The sequence below is a fragment of the Bos indicus x Bos taurus genome, chromosome 5 (assembly GCF_003369695.1).
Source record: "Bos indicus x Bos taurus breed Angus x Brahman F1 hybrid chromosome 5, Bos_hybrid_MaternalHap_v2.0, whole genome shotgun sequence".
Taxonomy (NCBI): Eukaryota; Metazoa; Chordata; class Mammalia; order Artiodactyla; family Bovidae; genus Bos; species Bos indicus x Bos taurus.
Genome location: NC_040080.1, coordinates 19,218,690 through 19,242,192, shown reverse-complemented (window position 1 = coordinate 19,242,192; position 23,503 = coordinate 19,218,690). Strand labels below are relative to the sequence as shown.

The 23,503-nt window shown below is 42.5% G+C and overlaps 1 protein-coding gene and 1 pseudogene across 2 annotated transcripts; both read left to right on the top strand.

Annotated features, from left to right (window-relative positions):
* Positions 1-10,675: 10,675 nt before the first annotated feature.
* M6PR (mannose-6-phosphate receptor, cation dependent) lies at positions 10,676-23,489 on the top strand. 2 transcript variants are annotated; one of them, XM_027541258.1, is made up of 7 exons: positions 10,676-10,694; positions 17,591-17,770; positions 19,004-19,170; positions 20,177-20,286; positions 20,713-20,843; positions 21,385-21,511; positions 21,940-23,489. In XM_027541258.1, exons 2-7 carry the CDS (start codon positions 17,592-17,594, stop codon positions 22,060-22,062), a joined length of 837 nt encoding a protein of 278 aa, XP_027397059.1. In that variant the 5' UTR covers positions 10,676-10,694; position 17,591; the 3' UTR covers positions 22,063-23,489. The 2 variants fall into 2 exon arrangements, with proteins under 2 accessions (XP_027397059.1, XP_027397058.1); XM_027541257.1 differs by having other exon boundaries at positions 10,678-11,107.
* On the top strand, positions 13,315-14,340 carry LOC113892420 (annotated as a pseudogene).
* Positions 23,490-23,503: the final 14 nt, after the last annotated feature.

The window sequence follows — 23,503 nt, the reverse complement described above, 5'->3', positions numbered from 1 at the left end:
TTTGTAGAACACAGCTAAAACAGAGGCTTAGAGGGAATTCTAAAGCTATAAGTGAATACAGAAGCAGAAAGACTTTAAATAAATAATCAAGTTTAAGAAAATAGAAAAAGAAGGGCAAATTAAAACCAAAGTAAGCAGAAGAAAGGTCAGAATTTTAAAATCTGAAATCAAGCAGCAATAGAAACCAAGCAATAGAAATTTTAAAAACCAATCAATAGAAAAATTAACAAAACCAAAATTTGGTTCTTTGATAAGATTATTGACTGATAAACTTTTTTTCCTTAATATATATATTTTATTGAAGTATAGTTGACTTATAATGCTTCAGGTGCAGAGCAAGGTGATTCAATTAAACATATACACATATATTATTTTTAAGATTACTTTCCACTACAGCTTATTACAAGAGATTGACTATAGTTCCCTGTACTATACAGTAAACCTTTGTTGCTTCTTGCATATATTTTTTTAATTAGACATCTATCATTCTATTCATACTAAGTCAAGTAAGTGGAATCAAAATATCATAAATTTTTTAGTTAGGCAAAAATTCATAAATTTTCTAAAATATATCTTATACATACTATTTATATATATGTATACAAAAGCTTTTCTACTATGCTTCATAAAGTCTTGAGAAAGAACATAAAAAAAAAATAGATGGAGAAACTGGAAAACATAAACTAAAATGGGATTACTGAATATGAAATAAAAAAAGTGAAACAAGCTAGATAAAAATAAAGATCATCATATAGTCCTGTTGTTTTTAAACATGGCTGCTCGTTAGAAACATATCTGGAGTTTTGGAGGGAAAAAGCTATAATACCTGGGCATTTGTATTTTTCAAAAAAATTCCAAGATAATTCTGATATACATCTGGATTTTTAAAAGTGATTACAGATTTTTCTATTAAATAGTAGTTTGGTGATATAGAATTCTATTATATTTCTGTATCTTGAAATAAAAGGAAGATTTACACTAGCTTACTTCAAGACTTATAAAATTAGAAGAATCAAGACAGCGTATTGTTGGCATAATAATAAACAAGAAGATCAATGGAACAGAATTAAGTCTAGCAATAGAACCACATTTATACAGTCAACTGATTTTCAACAAATGTACAAAGCAACTTAAGGAGAAAGAAAAGTCAACAAATGTTACTGGAAGACCTATATATCAACATGGGAAAAAAACTGACCTTGACTCAATTATACAAAAAAAAAAATTAATTTAAAATTGGCTTAAATTGAAGAAAGTAGGGAAAACCACTAGACCATTCAGGTATGACCTAAATCAAATCCCTTATGATTATACAGTGGAAGGGACAGATTCAAAGGAAGAGATCTGATAGACACGGAGGTTCATGATATTGTACAGGAGGCACTGATCAAGATCATCCCCAAGAAAAAGAAATGCAAAAAGGCAAAGTGGTTTTCTGACAAGGCCTTACAAATAGCTGAGAAAAGAAGAGAAACTAAAGCCAAAGGAGAAAAAGAAAGATATACCCATTTGAATGCAGACTTCCAAAGAATAGCAAGGAGAGATAAGAAAGCCTCCACCAGTGATCAATGCAAAGAAATAGAGGGAAACAATAGAATGGGAAAGACCAAAGATCTCTTCAAGAAAATTAGAGATACCAAGGGAACATTTCATGCAAAGATGGGCTCAATAAAGGACAGAAATGGTAGGGACCTAACAGAAGCAGAAGATATTAAGAAGAGGTGGCAAGAATACACAGAAGAACTATACAAAAAATATCTTCATGACCCAGATAACCATGATGGTGTGATCACTCACCTAGAGCCAGACATTTTGGAATGTGAAGTCAAGTGGGCCTTAGGAAGCATCATTATAAACAAAACTAGTGGAGGTGATGGAATTCCAGTTATTTCAAATCCTAAAAGATGATGCTGTGAAAGTGCTGCACTCAATATGCCAGCACATTTGGAAAACTCAGCAGTGGCCACAGGACTGGAAAAGGTCAGTTTTCATCCCAATCCCAAAGAAAAGCAATGCCAAAGAATGCTCAGACTACCACACAATTGCACTCATCTCACATGCTAGCAAAGTAATGCTCAAAATTCTCCAAGCCAGGCTTCAGCAATAAGTGAACTGTAAACTTCCAGATGTTCAAGCTGGTTTTAGAAAAGGCAGAGGAACAAGAGATCAAATTGCAAATATCTGCTGGATCATGGAAAAAGCAAGAGAGTTCCAGGAAAACATCTATTTCTGTTTTATTGACTATGCCAAAGCCTTTGACTGTGTGGATCACAATAAACTGGAAAATGCTGAAAGAGATGAGAATACCAGACCACCTGATCTGCCTCTTGATAAACCTATATGCAGGTCAGGAAGCAACAGTTAGAACTGGACATGGAACAACAGACTGGTTCCAAAGAGGAAAAGGAGTACATCAAGGCTGTATATTGTCAGCCTGTTTATTTAACTTCTATGCAGAGTACATCATGAGAAACGCTGGGCTGTAAGAAGCACAAGCCGGAATCAAGATTGCCGGGAGAAATATCAATAACCTCAGATATGCAGATGACACCACCCTTATGGCAAAAAGTGAAGAGGAACTAAAAAGCCTCTTGATGAAAGTTAAAGAGGAGTGTGAAAAAGTTGGCTTAAAGTTCAACATTCAGAAAACGAAGATCATGGCATCTGGTCCCATCACTGCATGGAAAATAGATGGGGAAACGGTGGAAACAGCGTCAGACTTTATTTTTCTGGGCTCCAAAATTACTGCAGATGGTGACTGCAGCCATGAAATTAAAAGACGCTTACTCCTTGGAAGGAAAGTTATGACCTGCTACTGCTGCTGCTGCTGCTAAGTCGCTTCAGTCGTGTCTGACTCTGTGCGACCCCAGAGACAGCAGCCCACCAGGCTCCCCCGTCCCTCGTATTCTCCAGGCAAGAACACTGGAGTGGGTTGCCATTTCCTTCTCCAGTGCATGAAAGTAAAGAGTGAAAGTGAAGTTGCTCAGTCATGTCCGACTCCTAGCGACCCCATGGACTGCAGCCCACCAGGCTCCTCCATCCATGGGATTTTCCAGGCAAGAGTGCTGGAGTGGGGTTCCATTGCCTTCTCCGAGTTATGACCTAGATAGCATATTAAAAAGCAGAGATATTACTTTGAGAACACAGGTCTGTCTAGTCAAGGCTATGGTTTTTCCAGTGGTCATGTATGGATGTGAGAGTTGGACTGTGAAGAAAGCTTAGCACTGAAGAATTGATGCTTTTCAACTGTGGTGCTGGAGAAGACTCTTGCAAGTCCATTGAACTGCAAGCAGATCCAGCCAGTCCATCCTAAAGGAGACCAGTCCTGGGTATTCATTGGAAGGACTGATGCTCAGGCTGAAACTCCAATACTTTGGCCACCTCATGTGAAGAGCTGACTCATTGGAAAAGACCCTGATGCTGGGAGAGATTGCGGGCAAGAGGAGAAGGGGATGACAGAGGATGAGTTGGCTGGATGGCATCACCAACTCGATGCACATGAGTTTGGGTGAACTCCAGGAGTTGGTGATGGACAGGGAGGCCTGGCATGGTGCAATTCATGGGGTCACAAAGAGTCGGACACGACTGAGCAACTGAACTGAAGTGCTACTAGAGCCATCTTACAGAAAAAAAACAAATGAACCTTTCGGCCAACCCAATATATAATTCAATTTTATATGAAATTCTGGAATAGACAAAATTAATCTATGGTAAAAATTTCAGAGCCTCTAGGCCTAGGAGAAATGACTGGAAAGGGGCATGAAGAAATTATCTTGGGTGATGAAATTTTTCTAAATCTGGATTAGAGGGTGTTATAGTTTTTCTAGTAGTCATGTATGGATATGAGAGTTGGACTGTGAAGAAAGCTGAGCGCCAAAGAATTGATGGTTTTGGACTGTGGTGTTGGAGAAGACTCTTGAGAGTCCCTTGGACTGCAAGGAGATCCAACCAGTCCATTCTGAAGGAGATCAGTCCTGGGTGTTCTTTGGAAGGACTGATGCTAAAGCTGGAACTTCAATACTTTGGCCACCTCATGTGAAGAGTTGACTCATTGGAAAAGACTCTGATGCTGGGAGGGATAGGGGGCAGGACAAGAAGGGGACGACAGAGGATGAGATGGCTGGATGGCATCACCGACTCAATGGACATGAGTTTGAGTAAACTCCGGGAGTTGGTGACGGACAGGGAGGCCTGGCGTGCTGCAATTCATGGGATCTCAAAGAGTCAGACACAACTGAGCAACTGAACTGAACTGATAGTTGTGATGCACTTATCAAGATTCACTGAATTATATACTTAACAGTTGTGAATTTCATGATTTATACATTTTACTGCAACAACAAAAAATAAAGCTTTAAACAAATATTGAACTCTAATTAGTAGACTTTCTTTACCAGCTATAAAACTACTTCCTGTATTTTTCTCATGTATGAGCAAACATATAAATATACTGAATATAATTGGTGATGATTTCTCACCTTTGGCAAGATATATAGATTTCCTGTCTTCTGAGAAAGGCAAAAGCAATGATCACAAGTAACAATAAACATGCACTGTAATCAGATCTCAGTTTCTCAATACCCTTCTCCACTAAAAGGAACCAGGCCCCCTTTGAGATATGACTGATACTAGGGTAAGAAAAGTTCAAGACCCACATGGAACATCTATATACCCAAAAGTAAAAAAACTGCTCAAAAAACTACAGGGACCAGTCAAAAGGACAAAGAAGCCATCATAAAGAGGCTCCCACTGACAGTTCACCTAGTGACCCAAGCCCTCTGGCAATTTTTCTGTCATATCATCAGTCACCTGCAAATTCCTGTGGCAGGAACCACACTCTTTTTTCAAAGGTCTGAATCTCTCCCATGTGGTTGGCAAGGTAGCACTTACCTTAGGTTTCTAAGTCGCTTTCTTGTTAACTCAATTTCAGCCCTCAAGGCTGTAGCTATATTTTGTAGTTCTGACTTCTGCACAACTATTACAGTCCTCTCTCACCCCTTTTAGTAATTATTTTTTACTAAGAAACAATTCTTTACACAAAATTTTTCCTTAAAAATCCCTTATGTGGTGTCTGTCTTCTGATGGGATCCTGAGTGTGACACAATATTTCTCTCTTAGTCCTATCAAGCAATGCATACCTAAATCATGAGGCAACATCAGACCAAACCAAAATGAGAGACATTCTACAAAATAAGTGACCTGTACTTTTCAAAATGTCAAGGTCAAATATGATAAAGAAAAATGACAACTAATTGCAATGTGTCACTCTGACTTGGTTTCCATGGTTGGGAAAGGGAAAAAAGTGCTATAGATCCTAATTTTGATAATTATACTGTACTAATATAAGAATGTCTTTATTCTTAGGAAATACACACTGATGTACTTAGCAGTAATACTTAGTGGTAAAGGGGAACCTACCCTCATATTGTTTAAAATAAACGTGTATGCCTGTGTGTGTAGGGAGGATGGAAAAGCACGAGAGAGACTAACAAAGCAAATGGGGCAACATGTAAACACTTGGTGAATCTGGTAGTCTATGCAAGAGTTCTTTGTACTATTCTTGCATCTCTTCTAAAAATTTTAAGTTATATTAAAATTGAAAATTATATATTTAGTTCTTGAAATATGTTAAATATGATCATTTTTAAAAGGATAGCACCAATAAAAGTTCAAGATCGAAATCTGGTTCAAGAGGGCAAATTAAATACATGATGTATAATGGGACTGAGAAGCTACCAAATTTTGAAAGATCACTGAACAGATCAGAAAATATAATAGAGTATATTTGATAGTGAAACCATAGAAAAATCCATTACACAGAATTCATACAGAACAAACCTGTTGAGAGCTTAAAAAAAGGCATTCCCAATGAAGTTCCCATCTCAATTTACTTTGTTTAGAAAGCAGTTCTATTGACATATACACACGACCTCAAAGCAATGAATTGAAGGAAGGATTCAGAATACCTAGCTCTTTCAAGCATCCTTCCCTTTTCTGCATATAGGAAAGAAGAGGCATCCTTAGCATTTGATTTTAAGAACCTCCTGGAATCACTTTCTTAATACTTTTTACCAGAGTATTGTTGATTTACAATGTTGTGTTAGTTTCAGCTGTATAGCAAAGTGTCAGTTATACATACACATATATCCACTTTTTTTTAGATTCTTTTCCCATATAGGTCATTCAGATCAGTTCACTTTAGTTCAGTCGCTCAGTCGTGTCCGACTCTTTTCGACCCCATGAACCACAGCACGCCAGGCCTCCCTGTACATCACCAACTCCCGGAGTTCACCCAAACTCATGTCCATAGAGTCAGTGATGCCATCCAACCATCTCATCTTCTGTTGTCCCCTTCCCCTCCTGCCTTCAGTCTTTCCCAGCATCAGGGTCTTTTCAAATGAGTCAGCATCAGGTGGCCAAAGTATTGGAGTTTCAGCTTTGACATCAGTCCTTCCAATGAACACCCAGGACTGATCTCCTTTAGGATGGACTGCTTGGATCTCCTTGCAGTCCAAGGGACTCTCAAGAGTCTTCTCCAACACCACAGTCCAAAAGCATCAATTTTTTGGTGCTCAGCTTTGTTTATAGTCCAACTCTCACATCCATACATGACCACTGGAAAAACCATAGCCTTGACTAGACGGACCTTTGTTAGCAAAGTAATGTCTCTGCTTTTTCATATGCTGTCTAGGTTGGTCATAACTTTCCTTCCAAGGAACAAGCGTCTTTTATTTATTTATTTATTTTCCTGCCACAGTATATTTATTTATTTACTTATTTTTTAATTTTATTTTTAAACTTTACAATATTGTATTGGTTTTGCCAAATATCGAAATGAATCCGCCACAGGTATACATGTGTTCCCCATCCTGAACCCTCCTCTCTCCTCATACCATCCCTCTGGGTCGTCCCAGTGCACCAGCCCCAAGCACCCAGTATCGTGCATCAAACCTGGACTGGCGACTCATCTCATACATGATAGTATACATGTTTCAATGCCATTCTCCCAAATTTTCCCACCCTCTCCCTCTCCCACAGAGTCCATAAGACTGTTCTATACATCAGTGTCTCTTTTGCTATCTCGTATACAGGGTTATTGTTACCATCTTTCTAAATTCCATATATATATATGTTAGTATACTGTATTGGTGTCTTTCTTTCTGGCTTACTTCACTCTGTATAATAGGCTCCAGTTTCATCCATCTCATTAGAACTGATTCAAATGAATTCTTTTTAATGGCTGAGTAATACTCCATTGTGTATATGTACCACAGCTTTCTTATCCATTCATCTGCTGATGGACATCTAGGTTGCTTCCACGTCCCGGCTATTATAAACAGTGCTGTGATGAACACTGGGGTACACGTGTCTCTTTCCCTTCTGGTTTCCTCAGTGTGTATGCCCAGCAGTGGGATTGCTGGATCATAAGGCAGTTCTATTTCCAGTTTTTTAAGGAATCTCCACACTGTTCTCCATAGTGGCTGTGCTAGTTTGCATTCCCACCAACAGTGTAAGAGGGTTCCCTTTTCTCCACACCCTCTCCAGCATTTATTGCTTGTAGACTTTTGGATCACAGCCATTCTGACTGGCGTGAAATGGTACCTCATAGTAGTTTTGATTTGCATTTCTCTGATAATGAGTGATGTTGAGCATCTTTTCATGTGTTTGTTAGCCATCTGTATGTCTTCTTTGGAGAAATGTCTATTTAGTTCTTTGGCCCATTTTTTGATTGGGTCATTTATTTTTCTGGAATTGAGGTGTAGGAGTTGCTTGTATATTTTTGAGATTAGTTGTTTGTCAGTTGCTTCATAAGCGTCTTTTAATTTCATGGCTGCACTCACCACCTGCAGTGATTTTGGAGCCCAAAAAATAAAGTCAGCCACTGTTTCCATTGTTTCCCCATCTATTTGCCATGAAGTGATGGGACCGGATGCCATGATCTCAGTTTTCTGAATGTTGAGCTTTAAGCCAACTTTTTCACTCCCCTCTTTCAACTTTCAAGAGGCTCTTTAGTCATTCTTCCCTTTCTGCCATAAGGGTGTTGTCATCTGCATATATAAGTAATTACAGAGTGCTGAATAGAGCTTCCTGTGCTATTAAGTAGGTTATTATTAGTAATCTATTCTATGTATAGTCATGTGTATATGTGAATAAAACCACTTTCTAAACAAAGTAAACTAGTTTATTAGATCCCATTAGTAGACCCCATTACTTTGCGTGTGGGAGGAGAGGATGGATGTGGTGCAGTGTGGGGAGCATCCTTGCTAATGAAGAGCTACAGGCCCAGAGCAGGAAGGCAAAAAATAACCTCTAACTTCAACTTGTACCTCTGACAAGATCCTTGAGATCAGTTCTGACAGATGGCTCCCAGAAAGGCCCCTGAGCCGAAGAAGCAGGGAGTGACCCAGGTCATTTGCAACTGGATGGAAAAGGAAGTTATCCCTTGCCCCCACTCCTGAAGAAGAAATTATTCCACTTTTGTTGTTGTTTAGTTTCTAAGTTCTGTCCAGCTCTTTTGCAATCCCATAGACTGTAGTCTGCCAGGCTCCTCTGTCCATGGGATTTCCCAGGTAAGAATATCAGAGTGGGTTGCCATTTCCTTCTCAGAGGATCTTACCAACTGGGGATTGAACCCATGTCCTCCGCATTGGCAGGCGGATTCTTTACTGGGAAGCCCTGCTGCTGCTGATGGTGCTGCCACTGCTGCTGCCACTGCTGCTGCTGCTGCTAAGTCACTTCAGTCATGTCCGACTCTGTGTGACCCCATAGACGGCAGCCCACCAGGCTCCGCCGTTCCTGGGATTCTCCAGGCAAGAACACTGGAGTGGGTTGCCATTTCCTTCTCCAATGCATGAAAGTGAAAAGTCAAAGTGAAGTCGCTCAGTCCTGTCCGACTCTCAGCGACCCCATGGACTGCAGCCCACCAGGCTCCTCCTTCCATGGGATTTTCCAGGCAAGAGTACTGGAGTGGGGACTGGGAAGCCCTACTCAGTTGCATTTCAGTACCTTTCTCCACCTCCCACATGTACACTTCTCTCCCTCCAGCCCAACACTACTCTGGGAAATGACCAAGAGGAAGACTTCTGAAATGACCAACAAATGAACATCAATTTTAGAATTAAAGTTCATTGTAAAGGGGATTTTTGCTTTTTTTCCCTGCTGCATCCCCCAAACTTGAATAAATTGAAAAGGTCAAATCAATAGAAATGACTTAAATGACTGGCAATCCATGCAGCTAATTATACAACCATTTAAAAATGTATTTGTAAATTTCATGATATGAAGAAATACTTGAGTTTTTGTTTTTTTTTTTTAAAGAGGAAAGGAATAACCCTCATGAAGGAAATACACAACCTCGTGGTAACTTTATGGATTTTTGATTAATAGTACTGTGTTTTCTGATTACAAGTTACTTTTATTACCAGAAAGCAACTCATCTTTCAATATTTTTTAAAAGACACATCCAAACCCAACCCAAATACGCCACCTAGCCTGAACTGAATGCCCCAGTAAAACAAACTCAGGATGGATTCTATACACGTATACAACTAATTTGGAGAAGGAAATGGCAACCCACTCCAGTGTTCTTGCCTGGAGAATCCCAGGGACAGGGGAGCCTGGTGGGCTGCCATCTATGGGGTCGCACAGAGTCGGACACGACTGAAGCGACTTAGCAGCAGCAGCACACAACTAATTTACCCCTAAACGATGAAAACTGAATGCTAACTCCACAAGAGCTGGGGAGCCCAAGGTTAAGTCAATTAACCTCCATCGCCTTTAATTTATTCATCTGTAAGATTGGGATAAGGTACTTCCTCATTAAGGTGAGCTTGGAGGTGAATTCATTCTCGTCTAAAGCACTTCCAACAGTGCCAGGCACCGCGGGGCTACGCAAGTGTTGGCTTCTTTTATTTCATTCAAAACGCTGTTCAAGCTCCGCCGAGTATAACTCAAAATCTAGTCCCCATCCGCCAAGACGGAGGGAGGCAAATGCAACGGAGGAATCCGAGCAGAAGGAAGCCAGCCTGAAGATGATAGGAGCAACCAGCGGGCACTCGAAGGACGAAGGAATTCCTTCTCAAGAGGGTGAGTCCCAGAGTCACTGGTGATCTGAACCGAGTTCTCACTACGGGTAGGGCTTCAACACGCGGCTAAGACGTCAGACCTGAGGGACACCGCAAAGGCTCTCGGCCAAGACGCAAAGACCGAAACGGAGTTGCTCGGGTCAGAATTGGTTACAGTGTTCATCACACAAAATGCCACAGGGGTGACAAGGTTAAGTCGAATAGTAACACTTCGAATAAACAAGTCGAATATATCACACTTTAGGGTACTAAACCGTAGACAGGACGTAAAGTGACGTTAACAAAGTCAGGATGACGACCCAGTCATCGCTCTCCACTATCTTCTAAGTGCCGACTTGGGACACCAAGCAACTCGCGGCCTGCACACGGCGAATCAGCGTCCCCCTCAGGCGGTAAACGTTCTGAGCCAGCACAAGAGAGATGTGGTCGCGCGCGAGAACTACAACTCCCGCCGCGGCCTGGGGGGCAGGCTCCGCCCCGCACTTCCGCTTCCGCCACCGCCCTCTCGGGCCGCCACCGCTCTCACGTGCCCCCTCCGTCCAACCTACCAGGGAGCGTGACCGCGCGTGACCCCGCGTGACTGGGGGCCGGAGCCGAAGAGGCCAGGAGGTGGGACTCTGGGACCCCCGTTAGTAGAAAGGCAACCCGAAAAGGTGGAACTAAACTTGCAACTCTCGATAGGGATTGGAGTTGTTACGGTAGAGGAGGAGCCTAACGCCCAAGACCCTGGCCAATCAGCGTCCGGGATGATCTGAAAGGCCGGAAAGGGGAAAGGGGCCAAATGGTTCTGCGGTCACATGCCGCGGGGTCTAGTGGGAGGAGCAGTTGCCAGAGGCCGCCCAGAGCTTCCTGTTTCCGGTTCCCAGAGTGGCGCTCAGCTAGTCGCTAGGAGGGACGCTGGCTCCGCCACGAGCTCTGGGACCCGGGTCTGTGGCCGGCCCCTCGCTGGCCCTGTCTCCCAGCGACGGGTAGCTACTGGGCCGGGGATTCTGAGCTTTGCCTGCTCTCTTTGCACGTGACATGTGAGTATGAGGGGCGTGGAGGAGGAGGGGCTGGAGAGTGCTCCCCCCTCGTGGCTGTGACGGGGTCCGGGATCTTTTTAAGTCTCGCTTGACCCGGGTTTTAGCCCAAAACTCCACATAAGGAGGCCGAGGGCAGAAAAACGAAGGTGTGAGGTTGGGGAGTCACAGAATCCCCAAGGGAGTGAGGGAGAAAGGATCTCCAAGACTGGAGAAGGGATTTAAGTGTTTGGAAGGCACGGAAAGGAAGATCGCTAAGTCTGGAGTCCGCTCTAGGTGTTACCGCATACCCGTAGACTGGGTTTTGGCCCGCATCGTGGAGGGAGGTCACGGGGCATCATTTGTAAAGAGTATGGCCCTTAGTAGTTGAAAAGTCGGGAGACTAGACGCAACGCGATTGTCTGGAGCCCTCGAAGAAGTTTGAGGGAGATGAATGTGTGTAAAGAGTCCTCATAGAGGGATTTGTGTTCCTCTTTGTAGGGAGCTTCCGCCCTTGGTCCATAGAGCTGATTTCCTAAGGCTTTCAACGTTGAGCGGTCAGCTAGTTAGGGCTACTCTTCCAGAAGTGTGAGCTACTAGAGACTGGAGATAAGGACCGCCGTATCAAAAATGAGCCAGAGAGAAGAAAGTAGAAATTGCACTGACAAACGGAAAATGTTCATGGCTAGTCTTAAGGACTGGGGAAAGTGAGTGGTACAGGGGCCCAGCGATGTAAAGTTCTTTCCAGTTCTTGGCTCCATCATTGGTCATCCCATTGAAGGAGAGTTTTTTAGCATTAACCTAAATGAATCTATCATTATAGAACAAGAAAATTGAAAGGGATGCTTCAAAATCTTTAAGCCTTGCTGCTTAAACTTGCACCTTGAGAATCTTAATTGTAGCACATTAAAAAGAGACTCCCCAGCCCTTGGATTTCATTCCTTTGTGTGTGCTTGCTTAGATGCTCAGTCTTGTCCGACCCTTTGGGCTGTAGCCTGCCAGGCTCCTCTCTCCATGGGGTTTTCCTGGCAGGAATACTGGAGTGGCTTGCCATTTCCTTCTCCAATTCATCCCATTACTGATACATTGTTGCACTCCTTTTTTTATCAGAAAGTTTTCAGAAAATATCTTTATGCCATGATTCATTCCAGTTGCCTTACTAATAACTTCATACACCTTTTAATACTTGTATAACCTAAAGCAAGTAACTTCAGCTCTATAAGAATCAGTTTCCTCATCTGTGAAGTGGGGGAAATTATACCTGCTTTTCTGGGTTGTGAAGATTAATGAACATAATCTGGATAAAGCTCTTAGCGCATACACCACGGAATCAAAGAGAAGCAGCTCAAATGCAGCCAAACCTTAAGCAAGAAAGAGAAGACTATAAGTTTATTCTTATCCTATCTTTTTGAACCAATGAGCAAATAAAAGATAGCTCAAGTCAACTAATGCTTACTGCAGGGTGTTTAGCTGTTCTTCTTTTCCTAGTTGTGTGAGAGTCTGTTCTAATTTGGGAAAAGAAATCCTCAACTGTCAACAGATAAGGAACTAACTTTGAAGCCAGAGGACACAGCCTTCTGTGCGAGCATCCCTCCAGAAAACTGGTCCTGGAAAAAAGAATATCAATCTAATAAAAGGAGCCTCATTTCATTTTAGTCAGTTGGTCGCATTGTGTGTTGAGCAGTGAGTTAATTTAGGGAAGACAGGAATTGGAGGTCTGGGTTCTTCATTCTGCCTTCTGTTCTGTGAACTGTGAGAGGTCACTTCCCCTTCTTGCTTTGTCAAAAAGAAAGCAAAACTTTGGCAGCCTGCTCTGATCATCCCAAAAAATTAATGTGAAAGAAGATGTACATATAGTGGTTAAGTGTAGACAGTGAGCTCAGAGCCTGACTACCTGGTTCACACTGCTCACTTACTATGTCTAGTTTTCTCATCTGTAGAATAAGAATAATTGTATTTGCTTCATAGGGTTTGGTAAGGCTTAACTGGTTAATGTATGTTAAATTCCTAGCAAAAAGCAAGTGCTCTGTTAAGTATTTTCTGTTGATCCTTTAAATGTGTTTATGGGAGAGAGTCTCAAATTTGGGGGGCTTCTCAGGTGGTACTAGTGGTAGAGAACCTGCCTACCAATGCAGGAGACTTAATAAGAGGCTTGGGTTCGATTGCTGGGTTGGGAAGATCCCCTGGAGAAGGGCATGGCAACGACTCCAGTACTCTTGCCCAGAGACTTCCATGGACAGAGGAGCCTGGTGGGCCACCATCCATAGGGTCACAGAGTTGAACAAGACTGAAGCAACTTAGGACACATGCATGCTCAGACTTTGGGGTTGGCTATACTTACTCTCTGCAGATACCTTAATGTTACTACAATGAATTGATGTTTGGATAACACCAAGTCAGGGAGATGACTTCCCAAGTATTGGTTGCCCTAGTGAATGTGGGAAACAGAACATCAAGTGTAATTTTGTTTTTGTGGTGCCTTGGAGGTATGGTGACCCACTTCAGGATGAAGCTGAACATCTCTTTCCCAGCCACTGGTTGTCAGAAACTTATTGAAATGGATGATGAACAAAAACTTCGTATCTTTTCTGAGAAGCGTATGGACACAGAAGTTGCTATTGACGCTCTGGGTGAAAAATGGAAGAGTTGTGTGGTCCGAATCAGTGGTGGGACCAGCAAACAAGGTTTCCCCATGAAGGAGGTGTCTGGACCCATGTCAGAGCCTGCACCTCCTACTGAGTAAGGGGCATTCCTGTTACAGACCAAGGAGGATTGGAGAAAGTGCAAATCTGTACATGGATGCCAGTCTGAGTGTTCTCAATTTGGTCATCGTAAAAGAGAGAGAAGAATATTCCTGGCCTCACTGATACAACTGTGGCTCATCACTTGGGGTTAGCAGAAGAGCTAGCAGAATCCACTGTGGTCTCTCTGTGTGGCCGCCAGTATGCTGTGAGATAGCCCCTAAACAAAGAAGGTGAGAAACCTAGCACCAGAGCACCCAAGATTCAGCATCTTGTTATTCCAGTATTGTGCAACACGAATGTCAATGTATTGTCAGAAGAAATAGCATACTAAGAAAAATGAAGAACAGGCTCCAGAAGATGCTCAACTTTTGGCCAAGAGAATGAAGTGGGCCAAAGAAAGACTCCAGGAACAGATTGCTAAGAGATGAAAGCTGTCCTTTGTCAGAGCTTCTTACCTCTGAGTCTTGAGTCCAGTCAAAAATCAGATGTTCTATTAAAAAAAAAAAAAAAAAAGAGATGGTCTCAGGGTAACAAATAAGTAAGATCAGACATCAAAAAAAAAAGTATGTTTAGGATAGTGGAGAAAATTTATTCAGGTACCTATTAAATTCTGCTTATTTTAAGTTTTAAATAGAATCAATGGAATCAGTGGACCAGCATGAAGAAGAATTAGAGGACTTGCCAAAGAATTTATGCTTTTGAACTGTGGTGTTGGAGAAGACTCTTGAGAGTCCCTTGGACTGCAAGGAGATCCAACCAGTCCATTCTGAAGGAGATCAGTCCTGGGTGTTCTTTGGAAGGACTGATGCTAAAGCTGCAACTCCAGTACTTTGGCCACCTCATGGGAAGAGTTGACTCATTGGAAAAGACCCTGATGCTGGGAGGGATTGGGGGCAGGAGGAGAAGGGGACAACAGAGGATGAGATGGCTGGATGGCATCACCGACTCGATGGACATGAGTTTGAGTGAACTCCAGGAGTTGGTGATGGACAGGGAGGCCTGGCATGCTGCCATTCATGGGGTCTCAAAGAGTCAGACACGACTGAGCAACTGAACTGAAAGAGTATTTAAGCCAAAGTCTATAGACTTGTAGTATGAAAATATTTTATTGTAAGTGAGAAAAAGTTGGAAGAATTGAATCTTTGTATCAGGAAAATTGGTGATACTTTATAAAAGTAACATGCAGCAATGGCCTGAGGGATGATTAATGAATACCAAAGTGAATTCTTACCAAAGTAAATCAGTGTATCCTGGGTATATAAAGGGGCTTCCCAGGTGGCGCTTGTGGTAAAGAACCTGCCTGCTTGTGCAGGAGATATAAGAGACGTGGGTTCGATCCCTGGGTCAGGAAGATTCCCCAGGAGGAGGTTGTGGCAACCCATTCCAGTATTCTTAGTTGGAGAATCCTGTGGACACAGTAGCCTGACGGGCTTCCCTGGTAGCTCAGCTGGTAAAGAATCCACCTGCAATGCAGGAGACCCCCATTCAATTCCTGGGTTGAGAAGATCCCCTGGAGAAGGGAAAGACTACCCACTCCAGTATTCTGGCCTGGAGAATTCCATAGAAAGAGGAGTCTGGCAGGCTACAGTCCGTGGGGTCGCAAAGAGTCGGCCGTGACTGAGCGACTTTCACTACAGTCCGTGCATAGGTGTACAGATGAGATTAGAGAAAAGAAAATGAGTTTGGAAAACAGAGCCACATGTTTCCATGCCTAAAACAGTTCAAGCATCGTATGAATTGGGTGTGTTAATTGTAAAGTGACTTGGTGATTCTCAAGAGTTATCAGCAACTGGAATGTAGGAAGACAGTTATACTTACTAGAAATCAAGAAACTCTTGAATTTCATGGCTTGAAGTGGGTTTAGAATACTTACTCAGACCACTGATCTGGACCTCATGAAGTTTGTTCATCCTATCATTTATAAATGGTTGAATGATTTTTTTTAGAGATGAGACAGAACAGATAGATGTCAAATCTTAGGTGCTGTGGTTATGTTAATCTCTTTATCATTTTTGTGATAAGTATGAACAAAGATTGTTAGATGCTTCTGAATATTAAAACAAGGACTTAGGGCCCAAAGTAGTCAGGTCTCTTTCTCTGTTTTACATCTTTCTTAATAACTTAATAACTTTCAACTAGGAAGTTGAAACACTTATCAAGTGTTCATTGTAATTCAAGTATTATCTTAGGGGGAGGATTTAAATAGTATTAATGAACTAGTATTAAACTTTAAATAATGAGACATTTCAACCTAACTTCTCACCAAATGGTGGAGACAAGGATATCTCCATCAGGCTGTCATAAGTAATTCTTTTGTGTTCTCTGCTTTCCCTTTTCTCAGCCCTACAGTTATGTTCTGAAGGACTTACCTATGAATTAGACTGAAAGTGACTGATTTATATAGTTTCTTGACACAGGTGATAGATAACTATTAGTATATGTGTGTGTATATATATATATACAGATGTATGGGTTTTCTGACACAGATATTAATGTGTGTGTGTGTATGTGTTTATGTATAGATGTATGGGTTTCCTGACACAGGTGATAGGTAGATACTAATATCTGTGTGTGTGTGTGTGTGTGTGTGTGTGTGTGTGTGTGTGTGTGTGTAGTTGTATGGGTTTCCTGACACAGGTGATAGGTAGATACTAGTGTGTGTGTGTGTTTGGGTTTCCTGATACAAGTGATAGATAATGTGTGTGTGTATGTATGTGTGTGTGTGTATATGTATAGATGTATGGGTTTCCTGACACAGGTGATAGGTAGATATTATTATTATATATATTATATGTATATGTGTGTATGTGTGTGTAGATGTATGGGTTTCCTGACGCAGGTGCTTTGGCACAGAAATATTGAAAGGTACTATTTGTTGCGGGTGCCAAAGAATCTTACTGTTCAACAAGATCAAAATACTCTTCATTGGTGACACTTAAGTATTTTCTAAGCCATTGATTGATTCTTCTGACAATTTCTAGGACCAAAAATATATTCTTGTTTTATGCACACATTGCAGAAATCTCAACAACTGCCTGTCTACACTAACTCTGCTGTCCACTTTGTCGATTGCACATGAAAGGAGCACAGTAAGGACAGGAAATGAGAGTGGTGTCAGGTGAGGGATTCGCATAGGAAGAGTCTTTTAAAATATGTCCTAAGACTTCCCTAGTTGCTCAGTGATAAAGAATCCACTTGCCAGTGCAGGAGACACAGGTTCTATTTGTGGTCCAGGAAGATTCCCCCATGCCCTGGAGCAACTGATCCCATGTGCCACGACAGCTGAGCCTGTGCTCTAGAGGCCAGGAGGTGCAACTACTGAACCCCACAAGCCCTAGAACATGTGCTCCTCAACAAGAGAAGCCACTGCAATGAGAAGCCTACGCACCACAACTAGAGAATAACCCCTGCTTGCTGCAACTAGAGAGAAGTCCATGCAGCAGTGAAAACCCAGCACAGCCAAAAATAAATGAAATTATTTTTTAAAAGATAATAAAAGTTTTGAAAAGAAAAAGAAACCTGACTTAAGCATCCAATCCTGTATATTAGATAATGGGGAAAAAAACTTGAAATAGAGACAAGAAAATAAAGCCCAGCATCATCATAATGAAGAAAACTGGCTAGTATAAAGTAATAGGTGGTGGGTGGAAGATTAACAGGTTTAAAAAAAAAGTGTTATTCATTTATTACACATTCATGTGCTCTATTTCTTTCCCCGATCCTCTCCCTCTTTCCCCGAAACACACACTCCTTGTCCCAAAAGGATGTCCCCCCTCCACAGCTCCTGGAGGACTGGCCTGCTGCTGCTGCTGCTCTTCTCTGTGGCAGTCAGAGAATCTTGGCAGACAGAAGAGAAAACATGCGACCTGGTGGGAGAAAAGGGTAAAGAATCAGAGAAAGAGTTGGCTCTCCTGAAGAGGCTGACACCGCTATTTAACAAAAGGTAAATGAGAAGAAACTTAAAGGCCTTGAGAAAACAACTTTATTAAAGAATCTCCTCTTACTAACTGTGTTAATTTTTTTTTATATTACTACTGAATATAGAGGGGATACATGTATCATAACCTCCTCTGAGAGATGGTTCTAATCTGTACTTGAACAATATTGGCCTTATTTGGCCATGCTGTCTCACGTTCCTCTATGATGGAGAGCACGTGCTTAGCCCAGTGTTCAGCAGGGATGTGCAGGTACTTTATGCAGAAGAGTAGCTGTTTGTAAGATTGGACCCAAGAGACCAGCTTGATATTCAGAAGTATAAGATGAACATATTTAGGCCTACTACTACATCATCGTGGCTCAGACGGTAAAGCGTCTGCCTACAATGCGGGAGACCTGGGTTTAATCCCTGGGTCAGGAAGATCCTGGAGAAGGAAATGGCGACCCACTCCAGTATTCTTGCCTGGAAAATACCATGGATGGAGGAGCCTGGTAGGCTACAGTACATGGGGTCGCAAAGAGTCGGACACGACTGAGTGACTTCAGTATATCATCGTAAGGGCTTCCCAAGATGGTTCAATGGTAAAGAATCTGCCTGCCAAGCAGAAGATGCAGGTTCAGCCCCTGGGTTGGCAAGAACCTCTGGAGAAGGAAATGGCAACCTACTCCAGTATTCCTGCCTGGAGAATCTTATGGACAGAGGAGCCTGAAGAATACAGTCCATGGGGTCACAAAGAGTCGAACACTGAAAATGAAAGTGAAGGGGGCTTTCCTGGTGGCCCAGATGGTCAAGAATCTGCCTGCAATGCAAGAAACCTGAGTTTGATCCCTGGGTTAAACATGACTAAACAACAACAATAACATATCACCCTAAGTGTCAATAATCTTCAGATATATAAATCTGAAGATAATCTTTAAGGAACTAGGATATATATCATAAACGTACACCCTTATTCACAGGGAGGTACTAACTAATACTTTAGCGTAGTCTAGAACAATTATTCTAGAAATACCTAGAATACTAGCTGTCTTGGAGGCTGTATTTTCATCAGTCATCATCAACAGTTAGTCTGTCTGGGTCACAGTTAACCTCACAATGCAAAAGATATTATTCACTAGGATATTTAGCCATGATGTTTGATAAATAAGTTGAACACACCGTTGTTTGAACAGAGGCTGCTCTTTCTAAGGCTGACAGCTCTAACTGTCCTCTTCCTCCTCTCTGCATTTCTGCTTTCAGCTTTGAGAGCACCGTAGGCCAGAGCCCAGACATGTACAGCTATGTGTTCCGGGTGTGCCGAGAAGCTGGCAACCACTCCTCTGGGGCAGGCCTGGTGCAGATCAACAAAAGTAACGGGAAGGAGACGGTAGTTGGGAGATTCAACGAGACTCAGATCTTCAATGGAAGTAAGAGTCTCACTGTTGATCAGCTTACTGAATCCCTCTTATAACCCTGTATGTCTCAGCCCTAACCAGGCTGTATCATATGGGTGTGTGTGGTTCAGCTCACCTGAGATACCTGCAAACCACAGAACACCCAGCTCCACCACCACTCCACAACCAAGGCTCAGGACATTTATATGTTGGTGTTAAAGTGAGATTAAGCTTTTTTGAAAGCCAGTCAGTCTATAAAAGTCTCCCCACCAACTTGAGTTATGTTGATAATATTTCTCAAAAATCATAAAATCATTGCTGGAAAGGACTATGTGAACAACTATGGTTTATTTTGTACCCTTAAGTAGATAAATAAGTGCAGATTGTTGTTGCTGTAAATAACATAATAAAAAACAAGGTCAAGAGTTTGGGGCTGGGGTCAGAAGACTAGATTTTTGATCCAGCTCATATTTTCTTATCCTGTGACTTTGAAAAATCATTTGACTTTTTGTTTTCTCATATGCAAAATTGGAAGCAGAATCCTTACCTTGGTCACCTCGCATGATTATTAATCAAATGATATTTTGCAAAAGAAATTTGAACAAGTAAATACTGAAGAAGGAAAAGTGTCCCCAGTCTTCAAAGTCATCCACTTTGAATTTATCTGTGGTTAAGATCTTAGGCTTTCCCTTGTCACCCAGTAATTGAATGGAGCCTCTTGATGTTAGCAGGTGTTCAGAAAATGTGAGTCATGACTAAGTACGGATCATAATTGTATTTGCATTATCGGTTGCCTACCTTTAGTGTGGGAAATCAAGATTATTCTTGTATGCATATGTGGTTCTTAGTTGTCTTAACAAGGGAACACAAGCTGTTATAAAGGGGTGGGTTTTAGTTGGTATTTATGGTATACCAGAGCTCATCCTGCGGGGTTAACTAAAACCAACTTCACTGAACTTGGTTCCATGCTTCCACAGTGCCCAGGTCTGTCTCTGCTTTTCCCCCACCCCAAAGCTCCTTTTCCCTTGTCCATCCTCAGGTAATTGGATCATGCTGATCTATAAAGGGGGTGATGAATATGACAACCACTGTGGCAGGGAGCAGCGGCGGGCAGTGGTGATGATCTCCTGCAATCGACACACCCTAGCGGTGAGGCACCTCGGGGCCTGGGAGCCTAGAGAGGAGATGAAAGGACTGACCTGAGGTGGGACAGAATGTCCAGAGGGAATGAGATAACTGGGGTGGATGAGAGAAAACCAGACATCCAGGGACTTCCCTGGCAGTCCGGTGGTTAAGACTCCCCACTTCCAGTACAGGGGACATGAGTTCGACCCCTGGTTGGGGAACTAAGATCCCACATGCCATTTGGTAGCAGCCAAAAAATTTAAAAAACCAGAAGTTCAGTTTTTCCCTGAGTCGTAGGCGTCCATCTTCCATCATACATGGAAAATAAGTTCTTAAACCAGGAGGAAGCAAATGTTTAGGGGGGTTTTGTGGGTTTGTGCTCCTTTTCAGACAAGCGTCAGAAGCAAACACCTTACCACATAAATGTTGTGTCTGTCCTCTTACCGTCAGGACAACTTTAACCCTGTGTCTGAGGAGCGAGGCAAAGTCCAAGATTGTTTCTACCTCTTTGAGATGGACAGCAGCCTGGCGTGTTCCCCAGAGATCTCCCACCTTAGCGTGGGTTCTATCTTACTTGTCACGTGAGTCCTTCTTCCTTTATCAGTCCAAGCCTTTTTTTTTAACTCATCAATCACTTGGAAGTATATGGGTCCAAATAGCGTGTGTGCATTTGTATGCTATATTATAATTGGAGGGGAAAGAAGTCTGTGAATATCCTCTTTAAACTCTGCAAGTTTAAAAAAATGAGACTTAATGTTTTATCCCCAATAAATATATGCATTTGGAGATAGGGTTTTTTCCCTACTGGAAGACTAGACAGTTTTTATTACTCTCCCATTATTAGATTATTAGAACTTTTAAAGAAATTGGACTGTTTATCTAATGGTGACTGTTCTCAACCCTAAATGAGTCACACACTGTCTTGCTTTTTTCTGATCCAAAGGTTTTCTCAGGCAGGCAGCACTCTAACTGGTTTTCTCAGGCTCTACCAGCCCCTTTTTTTTTTCAACTGACTATTCCTTTTTTGTTTTTCCATTTTTATGGAACAGAGCTTAGGAAACAGGTAACAATGAGCTTTACTGATTCTCAGTTTTTGAGTATGGATGTCTTTCTCCCTCACAGGCTTGCATCACTGGTCGCAGTCTATATCATCGGGGGGTTCCTGTACCAGCGACTGGTGGTAGGAGCCAAAGGAATGGAGCAGTTTCCTCACTTGGCCTTCTGGCAGGATCTTGGAAACCTGGTAGCAGTAAGTAACAGGGCAGCTGGGAGACAAAGCAGATGACCAACCATCCGTCCTGGTTTGCCCAGACCGAGGGTTTCCTGAGACACAGGACTTTTGGGTGCTAAAACCACCCCAACTTCCAGCAAACCAAGACAACTGGTTGCCCCAATACAGGGTAATAAGCAACATAGCACCTTAATGTCTGACCTTCCAGACTGACTGGAAGAACGGTACTGTTGCTTAGATTTATGAATCTGATCCAGCTATTTGGGGGCCTACATGAGGAGAGCGTGTTTCCCCAAATTCAGTTTAGGCCAATCACTGGAGCTTTGGGGTTTTCTCTTCATTATCCCTGGAGAAAACTAGTTCTTGCCACCTTCTCAGACCATAAACACTGTGCCCACCTGAAAGTTGCTGATTTCACATGATCACTTTTGTTCTTCTCTCTATAGGATGGCTGTGACTTTGTATGCCGCTCTAAACCCCGAAATGTGCCTGCTGCCTATCGTGGTGTGGGGGATGATCAGCTGGGGGAGGAGTCAGAAGAAAGGGATGATCACTTGTTACCAATGTGATTGCACTTTAGATGTCCAGCTTCTTCAGCCCCCAAACCAAAGCGTCCTCCGGCAGATTTCTGAAGCAGTCTCTCATCTCACCCTCAGTCTTACTCTTGCTTTCTGGTTTGCTTTTGGTTTGCATCCACCTGTCAGTAGAAGAAATGCCTTTCTCTTTGTTCCCTGTTTGGTTTTCCCTCCTCAGAGATACAGCTGCAGGACAGAGATAATAGGGCCAATCACAGTAGAGGCTGTTGCACTGTCTTCATACCAGAAAGTACAAGTAGAGGAGTTACTGTGAGCAAAAGGGTGCGGCAGGCTCCCTCTCTTTTTTAAACACATTTTCATAAGTTTTTGAGACACTGGATTTAATTAAAAAAACAAACCAAGAAACATTATTTATAGGTTTGATTGCTTTCATGCTGTTACTCTGCCCTACAGTAGTCTCCATGAGAGTCTGGATGGAACTTGCTGCTGGGAACTGTTCTGCAGTGATTATTTGGTCACAAGGACTGCCATTTGGTCTCAGCCTGGAGAGGTTGTACACTTACTTCTCCCACCTCGGGTCAGGATGGAAACTGTGAAATTTCCCAGGATTACAAGGTACCAAACATTGGCTGGCACTGGAGTGACCTCACAGCTGGAACTGGGCCCTGGGTCGTCATCTTGGTTACTGGTCCATCTGCAGCTAATATACCTAATCCAGAAGTGCAGTCCATTGGAAGGGACACTGAAATGGACCTCCTGTGCCACCAGGGTTCCAGAAGCGCGAAGTCTGTTTACCTTGTAGTGGGATATCCTTGGCGGCTTGCTTCTCCCACTTGCAGTCAAAGCTGGCAGAGCTTTTCTAACTCCTAAAATGTTCCCTCTACCAGTATTTCTAAACATGTTGCACTTTCCTTCACAGGCATTTGGGGTTTTTTTGGTGCCCTCCTATCTCCTGGAAAGGGAATGGAAGCAGAAGTGGGACATGCAGGGCTCTGCCATCTTCGGCCCTGGGTGCAGGCTCCTGCCACACCTGTCCTTGCTTCTGGCTCAGGGATGTGTCTTCTTGCCCAGCCTATCTCCATGGGGAGAGGGGCTTAAACCTCTGATGCTTCCGCCCTTCCATTTAGGCCATGTGCCCAGAAACCTGGCCTGATCTTTGTGTGACAGGGAGCCTGGGCCACTGAAGAGGAACGTGGCTCCCCTGGCCACATGAGGACGGAATCAATAAGCAGGGGGCTTTTTTAGCCTTTAGGAAAGAAAATGAAATTATTTCATCTTTGGACTTTTAGATACTATTGGAATGGTATTTTTTCTTTTCTAAGCAGGGAAAATGATGTTATAAAAGCATTTTTCTGTTACTTGTTTGCATCCCTCCCCCATACTCTGTTTTAAAAATGCGAAAAATATATATACATTTTTTGTACAAAAACTTAAAAGATTAAAAAAAAAATGTCGGCCTAGTCATTTGTGTGGA

What these genes read in the sequence shown, in the direction of transcription:
- M6PR (XM_027541257.1), top strand. An exon ending in GACTCAGATCTTCAATGGAA is followed by an intron (nt 19,171 to 20,176) that starts GTAAGAGTCTCA and finishes GTCCATCCTCAG; the next exon opens with GTAATTGGATCATGCTGATC. An exon ending in ATCTTGGAAACCTGGTAGCA is followed by an intron (nt 21,512 to 21,939) that starts GTAAGTAACAGG and finishes TTCTCTCTATAG; the next exon opens with GATGGCTGTGACTTTGTATG.